Source organism: Syngnathoides biaculeatus, chromosome 19 (genome assembly GCF_019802595.1).
Source record: "Syngnathoides biaculeatus isolate LvHL_M chromosome 19, ASM1980259v1, whole genome shotgun sequence".
Lineage (NCBI taxonomy): Eukaryota > Metazoa > Chordata > Actinopteri > Syngnathiformes > Syngnathidae > Syngnathoides > Syngnathoides biaculeatus.
The window spans coordinates 6,452,887-6,475,000 of NC_084658.1; the positions used below are offsets into that span (position 1 = coordinate 6,452,887).

The 22,114-nt window shown below is 39.5% G+C and overlaps 1 protein-coding gene across 2 annotated transcripts; it reads left to right on the plus strand.

The window, feature by feature from the left end:
• Positions 1-29: 29 nt before the first annotated feature.
• cbln2b (cerebellin 2b precursor) lies at positions 30-7,697 on the plus strand. 2 transcript variants are annotated; one of them, XM_061805331.1, is made up of 6 exons: positions 30-178; positions 4,623-4,685; positions 4,923-5,025; positions 5,129-5,418; positions 6,440-6,559; positions 6,659-7,697. In XM_061805331.1, the coding sequence occupies exons 4-6, from the start codon at positions 5,140-5,142 to the stop codon at positions 6,854-6,856; spliced, it is 597 nt and encodes a 198-aa protein (XP_061661315.1). In that variant the 5' UTR covers positions 30-178; positions 4,623-4,685; positions 4,923-5,025; positions 5,129-5,139; the 3' UTR covers positions 6,857-7,697. The 2 variants fall into 2 exon arrangements, with proteins under 2 accessions (XP_061661315.1, XP_061661313.1); XM_061805329.1 differs by having other exon boundaries at positions 4,923-4,975.
• The last annotated feature ends 14,417 nt before the right edge of the window (positions 7,698-22,114 follow it).

The window sequence follows — 22,114 nt, forward strand, 5'->3', positions numbered from 1 at the left end:
GCATTAGCTCAGAAAACGTTTCCGGGATTCAGCAGAGACTTCCGGCGTCAAGATAAAAGCTTAAAAACAAACAAACAAAAAATAATAATAATAATAAAAAATACGCAGGGCTACAGCTTAGCCGGTACTTTCGAAAGATTCCATTCCAAAAGGTCTGCGGTCCATCTCGAACTTTTACGTAAGTTGGAAAAGGTTTTTAGTTTATCACTAACCTCGGATAATGTAGTAGTTTTTACTTTACTTTTTTACTTTACTCACTTGCAGTAAATACTTGAAAAAGAGGAGCCTTTTTCTTGTAAATATTTGCTACTTCATTCAAAACTGTAAGTACGGCGATAACTGAGCGAGCCATCAGCTGGAAAAGTATACCAACATAATATATTTAATTTTATGATGGGATCATCATTTCCCTGTACAGTACATAAAAAACCTAGACCTTATAGAAAAGTTAAATTATTATTATTATTTTTACACATACTTTGAACTAATTAATCAGGTATTTGTGAAGGGACAGTCCCTGACTCGTGAATGTGTGGTTGTTGGTAAGACACAAAAGAAACAATTTTTAAGGTCACACATATTTGGGAAATATGACTTTTAATGTTTGTATGATGTCAGGAATGCCTGCCCACCAATCAAGCGTTCAGTACTACTGAACTACTACTACTACTAAGGAAGATACATCTGGCATATTACTGTGACTGTTACTTTTATGATCCCAATCCCACACCGAGTTGCTCAGCCCATCGCAAGATCGGGTAGGCTGGCTGAAAATCCAGCGGCACTTTCAAATGATGGCCGGAGTGTGTTTTCTGGACTGCAAAATCTGGGGAGGGATAAGGGGCTGGCACACTTTCATGTCCCCCTCTCAAACAAACAAAGACTAGAAATGGAGTGTGGTAAGTTGACAATAATTCTTGTTTGATTAAAAAAAAAAGTGCTGTTCATAAGTCTTGGGGGCTTTTAAAAGGGCAATATGTCCTTTACACCTAACTACAAATCGCAACTCCGTTTACAACTAAATGCTGGGAAATGCTGTAAAGAGAAATCAAATGAAGCCTGATTGATCCATCCATTTTCCAAGCTGGAGCTGATGCTAGTAATAATTCCTCACATGCCATCTATTTCGTACCTTCCTATAATCAAGGTCATGCTCAGCATAATTGACAGAAAAAAAATATAATTAAATTGTGAATGTGGGAAAGTCAGCGATGACAGCCAAGACAATATCAATGGCCTTAAGCAATATGTTTGAGAGATAATTGTCACCTCAAATGAGCTCCACTTGTTATCATGATAATAGCTAATTAACAAAAGCGAGTGGAAAAACAAACAGCAACTGCAATTTTGACGCATTGTAAAGCTTGACTCAATTAGTTTGTCGCCACGGACAGGGACGCAATTTGAATTTTCAAGCCTCTGGGAGGAAGTGCTCACACTGTGTCATAAGGAGCTCACACATTGTGATGATGTAAGACACATGACACAATAAATCTTATATCACTCAAAGAGTTTCTTTCAGGGAAAAAAATGACAAGTAATTCTAAAGAGACATTTATAGCTGACAGATGGACAGGAGGACAGATGGATACGAGGGGGGTGCCAACATTAAAGTAAATTGCGGTTTAAGACGAAGTACTTTTTTTTTTTTAATTTGATGTTTTGATTGTATCTGATTGCATTTAACACACACCAGACAATCTGTCCTCAACAACCAGAGGGAATAATGAGTCACCAAACCCCGTCCAACTACTGCGGCCTTGAAAAATAGAAAATTCATGTAGAGAAAAACACAAAACCAAACATGAGTAGTCTGACTCATTTTCCTCACACATACCCCCCAAAAAAAAGAAAAAAAAGGCAGATGGCTGGCTTTAAGAGCCGGCACATCATCGACCTCCCCGTTCCTGGAAGCCAGTAGGCACTGCTAGCTGTCAGGGAAAATAAACGTAACGTGGTCGTCAGTCTGGCCAATCAGCTGTCCTGAAGGACGTGCAGCCTCTTTTAGGGCAACGGCTGCCCCTGGTATGTTAATGCCATATAGGCCACATCCCTTTTGCTTGCATGTCCCCCATACTTGACATTTGATGTTTTTTTTCCCATCGCTACGTGTCCTTCTCGAAGGCCTGGGGTCAGTTGTGGCTCTTGGATACCTGATGTCATTCTTCCGCATGGTTTGGCAGTCAGCTCCGACAGTGCAATGTTTGTCAAATCAGGTTGAGAAAAGGGGAAAGGAGGACTGTGATTGAGCCGAAAATTCCCTTTGCTGCGGAGTGCAAGCCATGTGAAGCTTTGCACCGCAACACTGTGCAGTTTGTGTATCAAGATTATCCATGCTCCTCCAAACCTTTGTGAGTAAAGAGTAGTTTTGTCCTTTTTCTCCTCCCCAAAAAACATCCCGGGTTTAATTTCTTAAGCCCCAAACCACATCTCATCATTGAAATGACACATTAAGATTTTGCTTTCCCTCACATGGATGAAAAAAAAAAACATTAATGCCAGAAAATGGCTATGATGTAACTATATATCGGTCTTCATCTAGTGCGTGCCGATCTATAAATATTTAGCAGTCTTTGCTTTTAAAAAAAGACACTCAGCTATAATCTTGCTTGCAGCTTCATGCTTATCTGATCCCCTTTGATTCCTCTCTTCACACACACACACACACACACACACACACACACACACACACACACACACACACGCGCGCGTGCCAAGATACATGGAGCCAAATGGTCATGCACACATTTTTAAAACAGTTAGAACCACACAAAATAGGAGAGAAATGATTCATTGGGATATTAAAGTGACAGCTCATTAAAAGTTCTTGACTGTGATGTCGCTTGCTTTGGGGTTACACATATGTACATGTACAGTGCTTAACAAATTCATTAGACCACCTGTCTAACAAAACAACAGGCGGACATCCGGTATTATGCAATCATCTTCCAGTGGTGTTAATTTCAGGCAGCTGCAGCAATAAAATTACATTGGGTTAGGGTCAAATACATTTTTTGCGCACTGCACGTTTTTAATGATGTATTGACCAGTTTGCACTCTCAAAAGCATTCTGTACAACACTATTGACACATACATTTATTTATCTTCCATGAGACTTATCATCACAAAGGTCGGCGCAGTGCTGGAGCCTATCCCAACTGTTATCGGGCAGGAAGGAGGGTACACCTTGATCTGGTTGCCAGCCAATCGCAGGACACAAAGAGACGAACAACCATACATACATTCACACTTAGGCGAAATTTAGAGTCTCCAATTACTCCATGTACCGGTTATCGGTAAGTAAAATGCAATACCTGACATAGGTTTTTAATGATGCACAGTATAACATATTTAATTATAATCCAATAAATTCTGAATGTCCCGATCATATGTAGTTGCTTTGGGAAATTTCCATGATTGCAATATTAGTTACATTTGAAATATAGCCTCAAAAGCTCATAATCTTTTTTTTTTATTTTTATTTTTACCATGTCACTTCCTCCTTATCAAAGCCAACAATTATGATTGGCTCTCTCTGGTCCCGTGCCATTGTCTGAAACATGACATTTTTCCAAGTACATCCTCAAAGTACCGTGTTGTACTTTTGGAAAAAAAAAGACTTTTGAATAGTTTAATCTTTATAATTTTGTACATTTTAATGGAAAATTAACTTATCGCGGTTGTCGTATGAAGGGATATTGTTTAAATTGTGCACATTTGCCATCAGCTCAACATGGTATGTTATAGTAGATTTCCACATGCTTAAACATACATTAATGTAATGAACAATTTTTTTTTAGATTTTATTCTGTTTTATTATCAGTGTATTACTTGTGTAAATACCAAACATAGTTACCTCCAAAATAATGATCTATGGCACGAATTCGCTTTTTGTTTTCTAGAGGAAACATACAAGGGTCTTGTTGATGCAGTCATTCAAAATGAAGAAAAGTGATAAAAATGGAATCAAACATATTTAGTTATATTATTTTGAAAACGTAACTGACATATTGACACTATTTTATAACTATGCTATAACGTTTGGGCTGATATGATGCATTTATACAGTTCTGTAAACTAAAATAAAAGCGAAACATTGTTGAATTAATAGATCTCTTGCCGTGTCACTCAAAATTCAGCATTGTTATTTTGTAAAGACTGATTTCCGAATTTCAAGATGTTCCCAAGAATCACGTGGCCAGTGAGGGAGAACTTAAATGAACCACTGGGTGGCGCAAAAGCATCTCTATTTGGGCAACCCAGCTTTGAGCGTCAAATTGTGAACGTAGACGGCCCATGGATGCGGAATGTGTCGCGCATAAGCAATGTTATACCGCGCACCCCACCCTTTATTTCGCATTAATCAGAGGCAGACATGAGACATCAGCAGCATATAAATGACACCACCGCCTTAACTTGACTTAAAAACAACAACAACAACAACATCAAACAAACAAACAAACCAGGAGTCGATGCCTGCGAAATACTTGTAGGGAGTTGCTTAAAAGAATGGGCGTGAGTTATCCCGTGAAAGAGAGCCTGGAGACCTTGGCTTTTTCTTTCTTCTCTTCCTTCCTTTTTTCTTTCTTTCTTTATTTATTTATTTTTTTTCCTTGGACCAGCATCTAAGCGCTCAGCTCAGTCAGTGAGAGGCAGAGAAGGAACCAGCAGCATGGAGTGCGCAGGTAGGTCCAAAATTAAATTTGGAGCATTTCTAAAGTACATTTAGTTCTTCAAACTTATCTTTTATGCAGAGAAGATGGCGATGAGGTAAAACATAACTTTCCATTTTAAACATTAACTTAGAAAGTGGCATGATTTTACGCACAGACAACGCGCTCACATTTAAGCGCGTCTCGGTGGAATTTGACAACAATCACCCCCAACAAGTTTTGTCTAACATGGAGCGTTTTATTTCTCAGGATGTACATCAACCTTCGTGTGACTTTGAGTACTGCCTTCTCCCAAAATCCAAGTAAGGTGCACAGGAAGGCGGGGAGACGCGGACTCAGAGGGTGTTTCAGAGTGAGCTAGAGGAAGAGAGAGGGAGGAGAGAAGAGGAGGAAAGTGTGCACCAGGTGATCGAGTGCTAACAAACCTCCACGGGGGCTGCCGGCTTCGAACACAGGATCAGCGACCATGCTGCCAGCGCGCTGCCCGGGACTGGCCCTCCTCCTCCTCCTCCTGGGGTGCGCCGTGGCTCTTTGCCTCGGCCAAAACGACACGGAGCCCATCGTGTTGGAGGGCAAGTGTCTCGTCGTGTGTGACTCGAACCCTTCCTCGGACGGAGCGGTCACGTCCTCGCTCGGCATCTCGGTGCGCTCTGCCGGGGCCAAGGTGGCTTTTTCGGCCGTGCGCGGCACCAACCACGAGCCGTCAGAGATGAGCAACACCTCCATGACCATCTACTTTGATCAGGTGAAAACAGCATTGGGAAAAAAATGGAAAATCGTGTTTGCCCTGTTGATGGCTAATTGAAAAGCTTCATCTAATCAAGATAATTTGAAGTTATATCTCCGTTTAATGTATTAAATGGTGTGCGTAAAACAGCCCCTTGAACGCATCCACACGGATGATTTATTTAAGTTTATATCTGACTTGTTTAATGTTCCATTTATTTTCCAAAATTCAATTTGTGATTTGGCCAACAAGAATAGATTTTACCGCAGGTACTAATTGGCGTTTTGGGATAACAAACATTTTACCCTTACATTTACGGGCCGAACCTAATTTGTACGTGCGGTTTTGGAGTGCGCAATGTGAGGTTTCATTTATTTCATATCCAATTTAGTGTAACCTCAACCTTCAACATGCAATACCCACCATTGTGAAAATAGAACATCGGGTTTATAGACTACAAACAACAAAAGCATTTTCATTTTTGTAGGTGGAAGCCGTTTTTGTTTAATTTATTTGAAGCTGCAACCAGTTTACGTGTAAAGTTATGAGGGTAGGTTGATTGCACACTGCATTTATGCTTCTGCAACTTCTTTAATGTGATATTCCTATGATTTGCTATAAGTATTTCAGTTCCATCTCACTGGATCTCGCCGAAGTAGCCACCTTAGGCTGTTTGATGTATGCGTAATGAGTGTTTTTGTTGATGCGCAGCCAAAAATCAACCCTTAGGCCGAGTCTGACTTAACATGTGCTTTATATCTAATTTAATTACTTAAGCACTGATTTCCCATCATTATTTCCGAATCATGATACAAAGCAGTTAGATTAAGAAAACAGATTATACCCCCCTGCCCCCATGTGTTTTGGGCAAACCTCTGTTAATTTCAATTGATTATCGAGTAAAGTTACAAGCGATTTCCTTTTTGGGTGAACCTAGGTTACACATTTGGGACTAAACCAAACTCCCATCTGAAGCATTTGAGGGGTGGGGGGACGTCCCTCTTTTTTTTTTAAAGAAAAAAAAAATCTGGATTTACAGGTTTTGGTGAACATCGGCAACCATTTTGACCTGAAGGCCAGTGTTTTCCAGGCGCCAAGGAGGGGGATATATAGTTTTAGCTTCCACGTGGTGAAGGTCTATAACAGACAAACCATTCAGGTGAGCAATTGGGATTTTTGCATGCATGCGAGAACAAGTGCCAACTGATGTGATAAAAGGAAGACTCACCCCACCCTCTTGTGTTATCCTCCCCTGCAGGTAAACCTGATGCAAAATGATTACCCAGTCATATCAGCTTTTGCCGGGGACCAGGATGTGACGAGGGAGGCGGCCAGTAATGGAGTACTGCTGATGGTGGAGCGGGAGGACCGTGTCTATCTGAAGCTGGAGCGAGGCACCCTCATGGGCGGTTGGAAATACTCCACCTTCTCAGGCTTTCTGGTCTTTCCTCTATAATCTGACCTTGGATGTGACTCTGCTTGGAATGACAACAACAACAAAAAAGAACAACATGAAATTTATTTTGAACTCCAAGAACTTGTCAGCCAAGGAAGTCAACGACAAAATTCCTGAATATCCTCAACATCCTCCATCCTCCTCCTCTGCGTCCTCCTCCTCCCATCAGTTTACTATCTAGTCCAATATGACCCTTGGAGATCCAAAAATATTCACATCCATCAACTTGTACTCACCAGGATGTCGTGGTGGTGTCTTTTGGATTTGGGCTGGTTTGGGAAACTTTGCCAAAAAAGGACAAATTAAAGGAAGAGAGGACATGACGTGGACGAGGCCACGCGTGTGTTATGCTCTATTTTAAGTTTTGTATAGCCTTAAAGAATATATGGTTTCCGTCTAAGTGAAGTTTATGGAATTATGGACAAGCTGAGAGTGAAGTGCTTTCACGCCCAAAGCCGTCTTTTGCACGAATGGAAGTTTATTTTTCTTTCTTTTTTTTCAATGTTTTGTGCTGTCAATGGTGTTACGTTTGGATGCTGAAAATAAGCCAAATTTGGGCCACAGGAAGAAGAATTATTTACGAAAAGAAGAGGACACCGAAAACGACTTTACTTGGAGAGCCCCTTTTTGCTGAAAAAAAAAGGAATGATTCTATAATTTTTAAAGTACATTATTCACATGAGTGTGTTTGCGCAATCTGCGTATAGCTTTTGATGGATTTAATGTTCAGTGACATTGCTCACTAAATGTAAACTGTGGAAACAATAGACGAATCCCTATATATGTCCCGCTTAATAAACTATATTGTATTGTATAGACTAAGCGTATATCTTTTATTCAAAATGAGCTCCAGGTGAGGGGACCATGATCTCTGTCCATGGTTCCTAAACTCTAAATGGCTCAAGTTTGAATCCCGAAATACGACTTTGTAAAAAGACAGTGTTGCAGTGTTTGTCATTTGTATGCCATTAAATGACATTTGGTTGTTGCTCGCCATTTATAAACGGATAAATATTATATGTCGTGACAGTGAGTATTAAAATGCGTTCGTGAGTATGCTCTTGACTTAAATATCAAGACGCAACAGCTTCAATGCACATATAGGTGGCACATGCACAAATACGAATACAACCAATGTTAATGGAGCAAAAAAGGAAAAAAAAAAACAAAGTTTGACTGAAGATTTTGAATTTGATGCAGTATTATCATTTAACTTGTTATGATGTGAAACTGCATTATCTTTCTGCATGGTATACATTTTTGCCCAAGTCATTCACTTGCCCAATTACACACAAACGCAATTTATTTGCCAGATGTGTGAAGGGCTTTCCCAAGCAGGTGAAACCTGTTCAGAATATCTTATCAATTGCAAACAAAAAGATACACTTAATCTTGTTGTTTGAGACATGTCCCAGAGGTTGACACGGTGTCATTCATAGATGGAGAACAAAAAATGGATGTTTCAAATTGGGTCTGCTCTGTTGTTGCTCGATGATATTGAGCTCTCCTTAATGTGAGGCCTTTGGGTCAAAAGGACACGATCATTCATCTTCGTTAGTGGTGAGCTTATTAGTATGTGACCTTTTTAGTGCTGTGATTACACTAATACCGGTTTTATTCCCAGGATTTAGTCAGGAAATAGCTGGAAAATGTCAACATATAATCAAGAATGGATCTCCTGTGAGCTAGTATTACACTTTTGAGTCACATGGTTAAAACCCAATGGTCCTGAGCATGGAAAGCAAACACGCTCCTCGTCAAATTATAAGTTTGTATGATCAAAAACGAGAACAAGGACAAGCATTGTGGTGGCAGCAGAATGGTTTGTGGTAAATTGGAACTGGGGCTTCAAAAACATCAATTACAGCCCCGAATACTAATCAGTTTTTACTTTCCAGCATGACAAAAAAAAAAAAAAAAAATGAGAAAATGAAACTTTTGGAATGACACAGCCAGAGCCCAGACCTAAAACCAATTTCTATTGTGTAGAGTGACCTGAAAGATTTGCAACTAACATCAATGTTATCAATTGCTATGCTGGTAGATGCCTATCCTGAGGACCAAAACCTGTCATCAAAACATCAACAAAATTATTATTAGTATCATTATTATTTACTTTATTGTAGGTTCACTTTCTATACCCGTGAAGTATCACAAAATGTAATTTTCCTTCAGCTCAAACCTGTTCCAAACTTGAAATACATAAACTGTGTCACCCTGCGAGCCATTTTGTGAATTTTGTTGATATTTATATTTAGTTTTATGAAAAGGCAGTTTGTGTAAAATTAAAACCAAAATGTTTTGGTCATTCAGATGAAGAAAGATAGTTTGGAGGCCTGACAAAATGATATGTGAGCATCTGCTGCCACATTTTTTCTAACCTTTTCAGTAACCATCTAACAAGTCATTGTATCTTTTTTCCTCTTTATTAACAAAACTGCTTATCCTCACAAGGGTTGCGGGAATGCTGTAGCCTATCACAGCTTTCATCGGGCAGGAGACAGGGTACACCCTGAACTTGTTGTCAGACCATCTCAGGACACATAGACAACAGTCTCACTCGCATTCACACCTAGGGACAATTTAGAGTCTCCAATTAATATGGGATGTGGGAGGAAACCTAGTGCACAGAGAAAACCCATGCAGGCACGGCGAGAACATGTAAACTCCACACAGGGAAGGCTTGGATTGAGCCTGGGTCCTCAGAACTGTGAGACCAACGACCTGCAGCTGCCCACTGTGCTGACAGACAAAACAACTGTACAAAGTAGAACTCCCAGTAACAAACGCCATGCCGACACCAGCAATGAGATGGTCAAAAATAGCCCGCAGACCAGAGTTTAAACATTTTTGAATTTTAAGTTTTAGATTATTTTATTCTTATTCTAGCATCCTATGGTGTTGTTCCTTTCTTCATATTATTCTTGTCATTCTAAAAAGTAAATCAAAAACTAAAAATATTTTGCAAATGTGCATTCTCGTGAAAATATATGTATTTTACAAGGTCAGGACTTGTCTGTCTCAGACCTGCTAAGAGTGCTTTTGATTGATTCAATTCCATCGGCAACTTCATCAGGACAGGCTGCACAAAAATCAATACAGAAGCCATAAAGTATTGGTCATCTGACATGTGCTGAAAATGGCATATTGGCGGGTATTTGGCCCATTTCCAGGGATTCTACCTGAACACTGTACAAACTGTAACAATGAACTGTACGAATTGGCTGGATTTAATGTTGAGGAAGGCAGGAAATGGCCCACGAGCCATATGTTTCCTACCAGCGTTAGAGTATTAAAACCATCAAACACACAAACTTCAAATCAAAGACACTTTTAGTGCATCGCTGAGCAGCACTTGATTTACTTTCCTCACTTTCCATACGTATATGGTGTTGTTTAAAATTACAGGAAGGATTAAGCTCTGGGAAGATTTATCCTCCCCAATAGAGTACAAATGATACAACAGTGCCATTAAGATTAAGATTTATGATATGCAGCCTGAATTGTATTTTTTATTTTTATTTTTTCATTTGCAGTTAATGCAGAGTCATCCACATTATCGGAGAGTATAAAAGCTACAAGAAACAGTCATTCTTTAAATATAGGGTGGCTTTTACTGAAGCCCAGATGGCATTTTATTCTGCTTTGGAGGCTGCGTAAAGATAATTAAAAAATTGTAGATACTATTAAAAAATGCTGAACTCATAAGGCTATTTTTTGGGGGTTGTTATTTTTGAAGAGTATTTTTTTTTCTTTTTGTTCGTCCAAGGTTTTGAAGACCTCTTTGAGGATTGTTGCATGAATGTGTGTGTGTGTGTGTTTGTTGGATGGCTGTAGGACATAATATACATTAAAGTAAAATAAATGTGGTGCCTCTACTTTTGAATGTAAATTATGTAATGGACTCATCAGCCGAAAGTCATCTGTGTCTACAAAAACTCATACATGATGTCACTAACTCATTAGTAAGCTTGCTATATAGTGTATAAACACCCACACGGCTTGTAAGTGCGAGCAGTTCTACTTCATGCGTGCGCACGAGTGGGAGCATTCCCCCGTGCTCATTGCATCTTTTGCACGGTGTCTATTAACGCATCTGAAACACAACCAGACTGGAAGTGTTTGACTCACAGAAGTTGCATCATTTGAAGATCAAGACGGCTTTAAATGACATTCGCCGCTGCTTTCCGCAGCTGTCTCGAAACATGGAAACGTTTAATTACCTCATGAGAAGATGATAGTTGGCAGGTAAAGTGTCATCTATTTGCAGAATGTTTCATGTTCACAAGAATCTTCAGATGACTGACTTCCTCCTCATTACAGAAGATTCTTCTTCGTCTAGACCAATGGAACTATCCCATATTAAATTACAAAGCAAAGGCTTTGTAAATTGTTTACCCCCCCCGCTTTTTTTTTATTTCAATGTGTCAGCCGTTGCAGTATCTGAACAGAACATTCCAGAATCAAAATGTCAATCAACATGCTAACTGGCAAACTGATTGCTGAATAAGTTTGGTTCTTTGTCAGCAGTCTGGCCTTGGTGTGGGTCTGCACTTTACGGACTCCTTTCCCTGTAACGAAATGCAACGTTTTCCTTGTCTCATCACGGGTTACCACAGCGATTCACTCGCACGGTTTCTCTGGCACAATTTTTATGCCAGATGTCCTTGATGAAACGCACTCATTTTTTTATTTTTTTTTTATCCAGGGTTGGAGCGGCATTGTCTGTGTGATGGGAAGCAAACATGTTTGCACAGTCTGCATGAAAGGAGCAACAGCAAGTACCAACACACTACTAGTGCTAGTAGGGAAAGCACATTGTCATAATCATGCACATATACTATATAGTATATTATTTTGTGATGATTTGCATAAACATAACCTCATCAATTTCAACGCAATCCTTTTTCGGATGCTGAATCATCTTCAGATCTGTTTGGCTTTTGAAGACATTTGACTTTATCAAAGGTGTAAATAATTTTCCCAGAGTAACATTTCTCCCAATGTTTATGAGCATGTTTCAGTAATTAAGTAAAATGTCAATCGTCAAACTGGTCATACACGTTTTAAAATTACAAATCAGGGGAATAAAAAACGACTGTGACGATGATTTTGCATTTGAGATTCCCTTCACATTTAAACATGAATCCATCCATCTCTTATCCAAGCCGCTTATCCTCACAAGGGTCACAGGAGAGCCGGAGCCTAACCCAGCCAACTTTGGGGGAAAGGCAGACTACACCCTGAACTGATTACCAGTCAGTTGCAGGGCATATATCAACACCATCACTGAGCGGGAATTGATCCCATACTGCCCGCACCAAAGTCAGGTGTGTGTACCACTACACCAGGGGTGTCAAACTCATTTTTGTCACCAGCCACGTTGTAGTTTGGGTTTCCCTCAGAGGGCCATTATGAAACCATAAAAATCGTTTATCGCCTCATCATATTGACAAGTGAAATTTACACATTACTTTTGGGATCAGAAATCAAGGGTAATGGGTTTTTCAACTACTGTTGATGTTTGGTAATGTAAAAAGTTTGCAATACCTCAACGTTATGATTCATGACAATTTGAAATTTTGGTACAGATTTGAACGAGAATCACAGAAGGTGACTTGCCTTCGCGGGCCACAAAAAATCATGTGGTGGGCCGGATCTGGCCCCCGGGCCTTGAGTTTGAAACCTGTGTACTGCACCATCAGTGACTCTCGAGAACATCAATTAATTACTAAGAAAGTAAAAATAAGTTTACATTGGTTAATAGGAAAATCTTACTACAATACATACTTTCAATATTTTTTGATAAGTGATGGTGCACAAGGTCACATTGGAGCCTTTCTTCTATTTTCATTGTCTTTCATTGGCCTCTGTAGAAGCTGCGGCATTGTTTTTTTAAACAAGTACCCCCAAAATCCAAAGAAAAATCCAAAACAAGAAAGGTAATTCTGATGATCTCACACATTGAAATGTAAGACTTCAACGATAAGAGATGTTACAAACTCCATGTAATTTCTGTTCTTGTTTCGTGTTGGAGCACTTACCCAACTTGCTCCGTGACCTTGACTGGAGCATTCAAGCGCTTTTTATGAATGTTAAACGGACTTTCCTTCGATTCCGCAATGTCAAGCTGCACTCTAAACACGCAACATTCAGAGAGCAAAAGTCAAGCAAATGCGCCAAAGCCTGTTGACCCATATTGAATTGCAGCGGTTCATTAAGGAGAATTACGCTGTGCTCTTAATTTTATGCTTTCACAAAATAGCATAATGGTTGTATCTGTGAAAAAACAAAACAAAACGATAAATGCATACTACCGATTCTACCGTTATCATATAATTACTTCTAAACGTTTAGCACATTGGTGCTCAGTTTTACAAATGCTGTAGAAACTCTTTTGTAAATGTGCATATATTTTCCAGTGAACAGCATTTCCTGCTGATTGCAGATGAGCTAGCCAATATATTGTTATGCATGAGAGAAGAAGAAAAAAAAACTTTGCAAAGGTCTCTGTTGCCATTGACTCATTTTCTCCCGCTGCCGGTCTCTGCAATGGCTCAATTGCCTAAAGTGCATTTGTGAGTGTGAATAAGCTTTTCACAGCATTATTTTTATTCAAGCTACTCCCTGGCAAACCTGCAGGCACTTCCTTACAGAGATGGAATGACGCTCAGGGGCCTACTCAGCCTAATATCTAATGTGGCGGCAAGTTAAAAGGCAAGGCGTCTTGAATGTGAGGATTTATCGCAAATTTTTAAAGGCCCGGCTTGCTTATGTCATGTTTTGGAGCCATTTTCAGCTTCTTCCCTTCCAAATGAGCTCTGCTAATTTCATGGGTTGGTTAATGGAGGTGTTTTGTCTGAAGAGTCAAGAGGCAGATCCCACACGACACATCAAATCTGCAAAGTTCCACCTTCACTGAACGGTAAAAAAGGTATTTTTTATATATTTGCTTCTGGGCTGCCTCTGTTCAGGATACAATTTTTAGCCACAAATTGACCGTGGTTCTTTTTTTTTCCCCTTCCTTTACTGTTGATAGAGAGTCCAGGATAATGATTTTACACAGTTTGGCGTATAGATAAAACTTTATTGAGCCCTCTCTGGGGAAATGTACTGGTAGGAGGTTTTAAAGCAGGAGGAAAGGTAATGAGCACAGTTTTAGATGAAATCAGATAAGAAAAAAAATACCAGTCATCTACTGGGGCTAAGGCATTTATTAGATGGAATCCCTGATTCTTGATTTTTTTTTTTATATAATAATTTTAAATCCTATGTTGTTTTTCCACACAGATGTCACTGATGTGTAGTGATTCACTTGGGTGGACGTCCCTTCAGGTGACACGTTTACAATTCCCACTCAATTCCAGTGCCAGCATTTGTCTGTCCATATACATGCCCTGTGGCCGACTGGAGACCAATCCACGGTGAAGTTCCTCCGTAACCTTGAAGAGGATGTCAGGGGCAATCACAAAATCGAACGCAGTTTTTGTGGCGTGAATTTTCTGTACTGCGTCCGCAGCACTTCCCTTGGAACGCCACCATAAATGTCATCTTTATTGATGCAGTGTGTTAGGACGCCTTCCTAGATAAGTACAGACACCTTGTCGCACCAAATGTGTAATAAACTGATGGCGGGCTCGTCTCTCCGTAAATGTTTTACCTAAACCCTGATATCTTTGGTTGTCAGAGATTTTATTCTTGTGTGACTTCTTTTGATACTGTATTATGTATACTGCTGTTGTCTTGGCTATATATATTTTTTTTTAGCTTGTTTGATAATAGATAATGAGAATACAAAAATATTGTCCTGAATTGTTTGCACTTGACGCCATGCAACTCAGATATGAGGCAGTTTTCCAAAATAGTTGTTGCACAATTTAATATTACATCTGTGGTGATACACAGAAAGGACAATCTTCAATCATTTTTTAATTAATGTTTGATTAAGTAAATAGAAATGATGCCACTACAGAAATTTTTGAAAACTTTAATTTTGACTACCATAGCTATGTAGATGACACAGAGTTATATTTAGCAGTGTCTTCAGATGACTACAGTTCAACTAAGGTATTGTGCCACTGTCTAAATCAAATAAATAACTGGATGAGCCAAAATTTTCTTCAACTAAATTACAACAAAACAGAGACAATTGTTTTTGGCAATAAAGAAAAGAGAACTCCTGTTAGTAAACACCTGGACTCTCTATCTTTAAAAACCAAAGACCAAGTCCAAAACATTGGTGTTCTGATTGATTCCGACCTGACTTTCAACAATCATATCAGATCAATCACAGAAACTGCCTTCTACCACCTGAAAAACATATCAGGAGTGAAGTCTTGTATGTGTCAAGCAGACAAGGAAAAGCTCATCCAAGCTTTTATCTCAAGTAGACATGACTACTGTAATGGTCTTCTGACTGGACTCCCATAAAAAGAGTATTAAATAGCTGCAGCTCATTCAGAATGCCGCAGCTCGCGTTCTGACCAAAACAAAGCGGTCAGAGCATATAACTCCAATCCTAAATTCCTTACACTGGCTTCCAGTCATCTTTAGAATAGATTTTAATGTTCTGCTACTGGTCTATAAATCACTAAATGATTTAGGTCCAGAATACCTGAAAGAAATGATTACGGAATACGTACCCACTAGAGGTCTGAGATCGACTGACTCAGGTCAAATAGTGGAGTGCAGAGTCCAAAGCAAACAAGGTGCAGCAGCATTTAGCTATTATGCTGCCCAGAAATGGAATAAGTTGCCAATAGAGGTGAGGTCATCCTCAAGTGTGAATGTTTATAAATCCATGTTCAAAACTCTTTTTTTTTCATGCTTTTTAGAATATATTCACTTTTTTGATCATATTACTTGCACTGTATACGGTTTTAATTGTCTTTTCTTTTAAATATTTTGTTTGTCATTTTTATTGCTTTTATGCCATTTTAGATGTTTTATCCCTTGAATGGGTCGATACAATGCTTGATTGATCACATTTCCTTTGAGTCAAATCTCATGTAGAGTTCTTTTATTTTGCTACCTTTGACATTGGGAAGGCGCTGGGTGCAGCGACCTGGCTCATTCATACCAGGCTGGAAAAAGACACTGAAGAAAATGGAGAAGACCCAGCAAGGACCACATGTGGCAGGGCTTTGTTAATAATGCATTTGTTTGGCAAACAAATACAACGACGCAGACAAACATCAGTCACCGAACCGCTTCTGTGAACAGGCCCATCCCCTGTGTTAGACAAAGTCTGTTTATTCTCTCTGCCACAGCTTGCAATATCCACACTGAAACACACAATTCCCTCAAGGAAATGTGAATCACCCACCCCCACCACCACTCCCCCCACATAGTCTATGCCAGGCAACAGAGGCTCATCTGCACAACTTCTTGATGTGATGGTTCCACAACATCATCTGCCTGCACGTCAGATTCAGCCACAGCAAGCCCGGGAGACGTAATTCTGGACCCGTCTTACACCCAACCAACTTTAACGACATTCGTGATGACTGGGCGGGGAGAGACACATACTAGTTTGGCTGGGTGACAAATCTCACACTGTGAGCAGTTGATCCCGCAGATGACGGATACTTGCACAAAGGCATATACACAATTACACGTCTGGATGTGGTAATTCAATCAACCATTTGGAGTGACTGGACAACATTGGATTTAATAAGTTTCTGTTCGTGCATTTGAAACTACAGAATCAGTCACAGAGGGGTGGGACCAAAAAATGTTTTTTCAATTTTAATTACACCAATAACACATACAGTATGCTGCACTGTTGTGTAAATGTTTGGATTAATTTAAAGAATGACAAGATCACTTTAAAAAAAAATAAGGCACTGGCAACATTCAGCAATATACAAGTATACTATTTAGCTTTCATTTTTCCAGGAAACAGAACACAGGTCTTTTGTGCTATGTGACGGGAGAAGACCCCTAAACAAAAGCATTATTATTCTTCAATTTGAGTATTTATATACCTGCATGATACTGTATATCAATATTGCACTCTAAAGTCCAATTGACAAGATTGAATTTTCAATGTATATTCTCTCCTCAAAAAATCCACGAATAATTCATGATTCTTGTGATTGCAATGGGAAAAAAAAGGAAAAATATTGATATGATATTTTATCCTGAGTTACTCTGTGACTCCCACTCATAGTGGATGCTGTATGATTACCTGCAGTACTGTACTACATGGTGTACACGGTTGTAAGGCATAGCCAATATTTATCTATCCTCGTGCCCAGAGTGGGCTGTCTTTAATAGCGTGTGGGCTCAGCTGCAGAACTGGAACTTGTTACATTATCGTAAATGCCGGGGTTTATCTCAACGACAGAGGGGCTGCTTGCTATGAGTCATCGACCGCAACCTTCGCCTACAACCGCACATTCGGAGTCAATACAATATAAATCCATTAATCCATCCATTTTTTTTATACTGCTTATCCTCCTTAGGGTGAGGTCCAGTCTATCCCAGTTGACTTTGGATGATAGGCAAGGGTACATCCCAGACTGGTTGCCAGTCAATGTAAACCATCTACTGTATAAATATAAAAAAAAAACTCAAAAAAAACATTGACATTTACGGACAGTTTAATCTTGCATTGTTTATGGAATGCAGGAGAGTGTTAAGAGATAACATGAAAACTCTGCACAGGAGGACATGAGTGGCAATTTCATCCCAGAACTTCGCAAATGTGAGGCTGACACGATAACTACAATAAAGAAAACAAGTATTTGAACACTCTGCTATATTGCAAGTTCTCCCACTTAGAAATCATGGAGGAGTGTGAAATTTTCATCGTAGGTGCATGTCTACTGTGAGAGAGATAATCTAAAAAGAAAAATCCAGAAATCACAATGTATGATTTATTAATGATTTATTGGTGTGATACAGCTGCAATTAAGTATTTGAACACCTGAGAAAACCAATGTTAATATTTGGTACAGTAGCCTTTGTTTGCAATTACAGAGGCCAAACGTTTCCTGTAGTTGTTCACCAGGTTTGCACACACTGCAGGAGGGATTTTGGCCCACTCCTCCACGCAGATCTTCTCTAGATCAGACAGGTTTCTGGGCTATCGTTGAGAAACACAGAATTTCAGCTCCCTCCAAAGATTTTCTATTGGGTTTAGGTCTTGAGACTGGCTTGGCCACGGCAGAACCTTGATATGCTTCTTACAGAGCCACTCCTTGGTTTTCCTGGATGTGTTCTTTGGGTCATTGTCATGTTGAAAAACCCAGCCACGGACCAATCTTCAATGCTCTGACTTAGGGAAAGAGGTTGTTCCCCAAAATCTCACAATACATGGTCGGAGTCTTCCTCTCCTTAATACAGTGCAGTCGTCCTGTCCCATGTGCAGAAAAACACCCCAAAACCATAATGCTACCACCCCCCATGCTTCACAGTAGGGATGGTGTTCTTAGGATGGAACTCATCATTTGTCTTCCTCCAAACACGGTTAGTGGAATTATGACCAAAAAGTTGCATTTTGGTCTCATCTGACCACAAAACCTTCTCCATGACTCCTCTGTATCATCCAAATGGTCATTGGCAAACTGAAGACGGACCTTGACTTGTGCTGGTTTAAGCAGGGGAACCTTCCGTGCCATGCATGATTTCAAACCATGACGTTTTAGTGTATTACCAACAGTCACCTTGGAAACGGTGGTCCCAGCTCTTTTCAGGTCATTGACCAAGTCCTGTCGTGTATTCCTGGGCTGATTCCTCACCTTTCTAAGGATCATTGAGACCCCACGAGGTGATATCTTGCATGGTATTCCACTCTGATTGACTCTGGCCATCATGTTTACCTTCTTCCATTTTCTAATGATTGGCAATTTCTCTGTAGCCTTTTCCAGCCGTCTGGATTTGTACAATTTTGTCTCTGGTGTCTTGGACAGCGCTTTGGTCTTGGCCATGTTACAAATTTGAGTCTTACTGATTGTATGGGGTGGACAGGTGTCTTTATGCAGCTAACGACCTCACACAGGTGCATCTGATTCAGGATAATACATGGAGTGGAGGTGGACTTTTAAAGGCAGACTATTAGGTCTTTGAGGGTCAGAATTCGAGCAGATAGACAGGTGTTCAAATACTTATTTTCTTCACTTCACATGCTCCACATCCCACCACAACACAAATCTGCATTCACAAATAAAATAATGCTCGGTTTACTTTGGATCATCATGAGACTGCCATTTTATATTCAGTCCTGCTCATGTTGGTAAATAAAGTAACTAACTATAGTGCTAAAAGAACATGATGACGAGACCACAGAATTGTAAGTTAATGTTGTGTTGTAACGCCGAAGAAAAGGAGTCGGAGGCAGAGTGGTGAACACAGGAGCAAACCTCGTTTTTAATCCAGACATCAACAGAGTGAACTCATTTGGGCGGGAACTCTCTAACAGCCTAACCCCCGTAGTGTAACCACCAATCACGTCCGTGCAGAACCTCGTAACCTAACTCAAGGTCCTGTAGGTGAATTATGTAAAGCACCACAGTGTAATGTAATGTGATGTACTACTGTATATTCCAGGGTCATGTTGAATTGAGTTGTTTTATTCTACATTACGAAAACAGACACACATTATCTCGTTCCACACGCTCATGTTATGATGAAACAATTAATTAAATTCACAATAAAATCTGTTTATTGTAATCTTCTTGTGTCTGAGTTGAATTCCCTTGCCCTAAAGGGTCCTAGTGTGAAAATACTAGGATTGTTCCTATTTATAGAAGAAAGAAAGCCTGCCTTGTTTTTGACAATTTAGTATTATGTAAAGAAAACACGTGCATATTTTAACACCCATCAAGAAAATCAAATTAATTTCTTAGGAATATTTACAAAATACAACAGAACCTCTAAGGTCAAACAAAATCCGTCACGGAATACTTATCAACTTAATTGATATGTTTGGAGTTAATGGCAAAACTTAATTGATTTGTTTGGAGTTAATGGCAATACTGTACAATTATTAACAGTTGAAATGAAACATTTAAAAATGACTAATTTGCATGAAGTTCATAAATAAGTTAACAGCCATTATCACTAAAATGGCAGCGTCATAATTCTACACAAATGTAAAAAAATCAATATAAAAGATAATGCTTCTGGTGATGCGACGTAGAATTGAGAGGCGCTTACTTCACACAAACTCCTTGTTGATGGTGACCCTTCAATTTCGTATACAGTTATACAGTAGTAACAATTCATTAAATAACATAAGTGACGCATCCAGCCAGGTTAGATGTTTGACAGACACTTGATCCTTGTGTATACAAATGAACAGAGTGAACTATTCCAAATGGAATGCAAATGCACATTCACACATCTGCTTGGAAGACACTGCGCTGTTTAATGTCACCATCTCATTCATATTCCGCCGCACCTTGACACCGAGTGTGTCAGAACGATGTATAATTTAAACAATAGGCTAGGGAGTATAAAAGGTTTTGGAGCATGTTAACATGTACAAGTGCCTGTGTTGTGTGACAACCCACTCGTTGGCACGTTTTGTGATCTTCACACAATTCCAGCTTCATAGCACAGGACACGGCACCCAGAGGAGTTGGCAATCACCAAATAGAAGGAGTTTAATAACTACATTTTATGGGAAAAATGTATATTTCCACAGGCCGAGTGCTATATTACTTTCATGGGAAATCGAATTCATGTCATTCTTCACTTAAGTGCCTACAATTACAAAATTCAGTATTGATTCAACATCTACAGCCACAGATAAAATCTGTATAGCTACTCTGAAGGCAATAAAAGCCCCAGTGTACGCCAATCTCATCTGATTATAAACACCTGGCAGATAGGCTCGATGATAAGATGGCATCTTCATGCCTCAGGCAACACACGGAACCTTAAGGAACGCCACAGGCGTGTTTTTCGGGCAAGAAGGTGGAGCCTTTCAGTGAGCCGAGGCCGTTCTGCCGATGGCTTAACATAGCGAGATCAGTTATTCATTTCACTTGTCAATAATCACCTTCAATGGAGACTGTCAAGAAGATGCAAGGAGGAAGGTCATGTTTGCAGCTTGGAGAGATACCAGGGATGGTGAAAAAATAAAAATGTATTTTCAATCGAAGACCTCAGCCAAGGCCGGAGAAGTATTTATACATGGATTGTTATGAAAGATACAAAAGGGTGACTCAAAAGTTATTAGCCACAATTTCAGGTAGCATTTGGACAGATGTAGGCCATCAGCGTTAAGACATCTTATGCTTTTCAGTTTTGGAAGGATATGATTCCTTTTATCAGGCCCCACCAATTGGCATTTAGGAAATGATGTCAAATTAGTTTTTTCTATCCTTCAATGTACTTTAGTGACTGTTGAGAAGTGTCATGGCAATCACAAAGCTCCAATGCATACTACGATTCATGCTATCCACGGCAAGTTTCTCAAAACAGCATTACCAGGTTGTTTGAAGTCTAAGATCATGACGTTCTGCAACCTGACGTCACGAGTATGTGTCAGAGCAGTATAACAGCCATAAAGCCTCTCAAACTGGTGCTGAACTGCAGTCAGGAGCAGAAACACTTGTTGGCAGGCGTCAATTTTTAAACGCCACTCCAATGTCAATTGGCGAGTCGCGGGCCAGGGAATAAAATGCTTTTAAAGCCTGTCGAATAAAAAAAAAAAACAGATTTATAACACTCACTGTCTAATATCTGTGTGAATATCCAGTATTCACTTATGACTGAGGAAATTATGTTTGTTTTTCTCGCTGTAATCTTAGCAAGAATAATGATTCCAATTAGGTATTTAACAAATGCAAGAATGAATGATATTGATCATATGACCTTTTCAAGCTGGTATAAAAATAATTAATGCTGTGCTGTGAGAGTAGATATCAATAATCAATGACTCACAGTTCGTGTTATCACGTTCTATAAGCACAGTTAGGATGAGTGTTCTTAACTGATTGCCATGTAAAAACAACTGCTCCTGACTTCCTCCTACGGTTTGTAAACATGAATATGTTTTTTTTCTACCTGTATTTGTGACATGTGACTGATGGGTAGGCACACAGTACATGAAATCGATTTATGGAATTTAATATGCAAATATTTATTTCTGTCATGATATTTCAATCATTGAATCTGACTTAGAGTATCACGCTTCTTTATCCAAGTCAGAGTACAACTTGGCTAAAGAATAAGAAATATTCAGCTAAGTTGTATCAGAAATAGTTTGGTAATTCTTCAACATCAAATAATTTTTTTTGTCTTGCC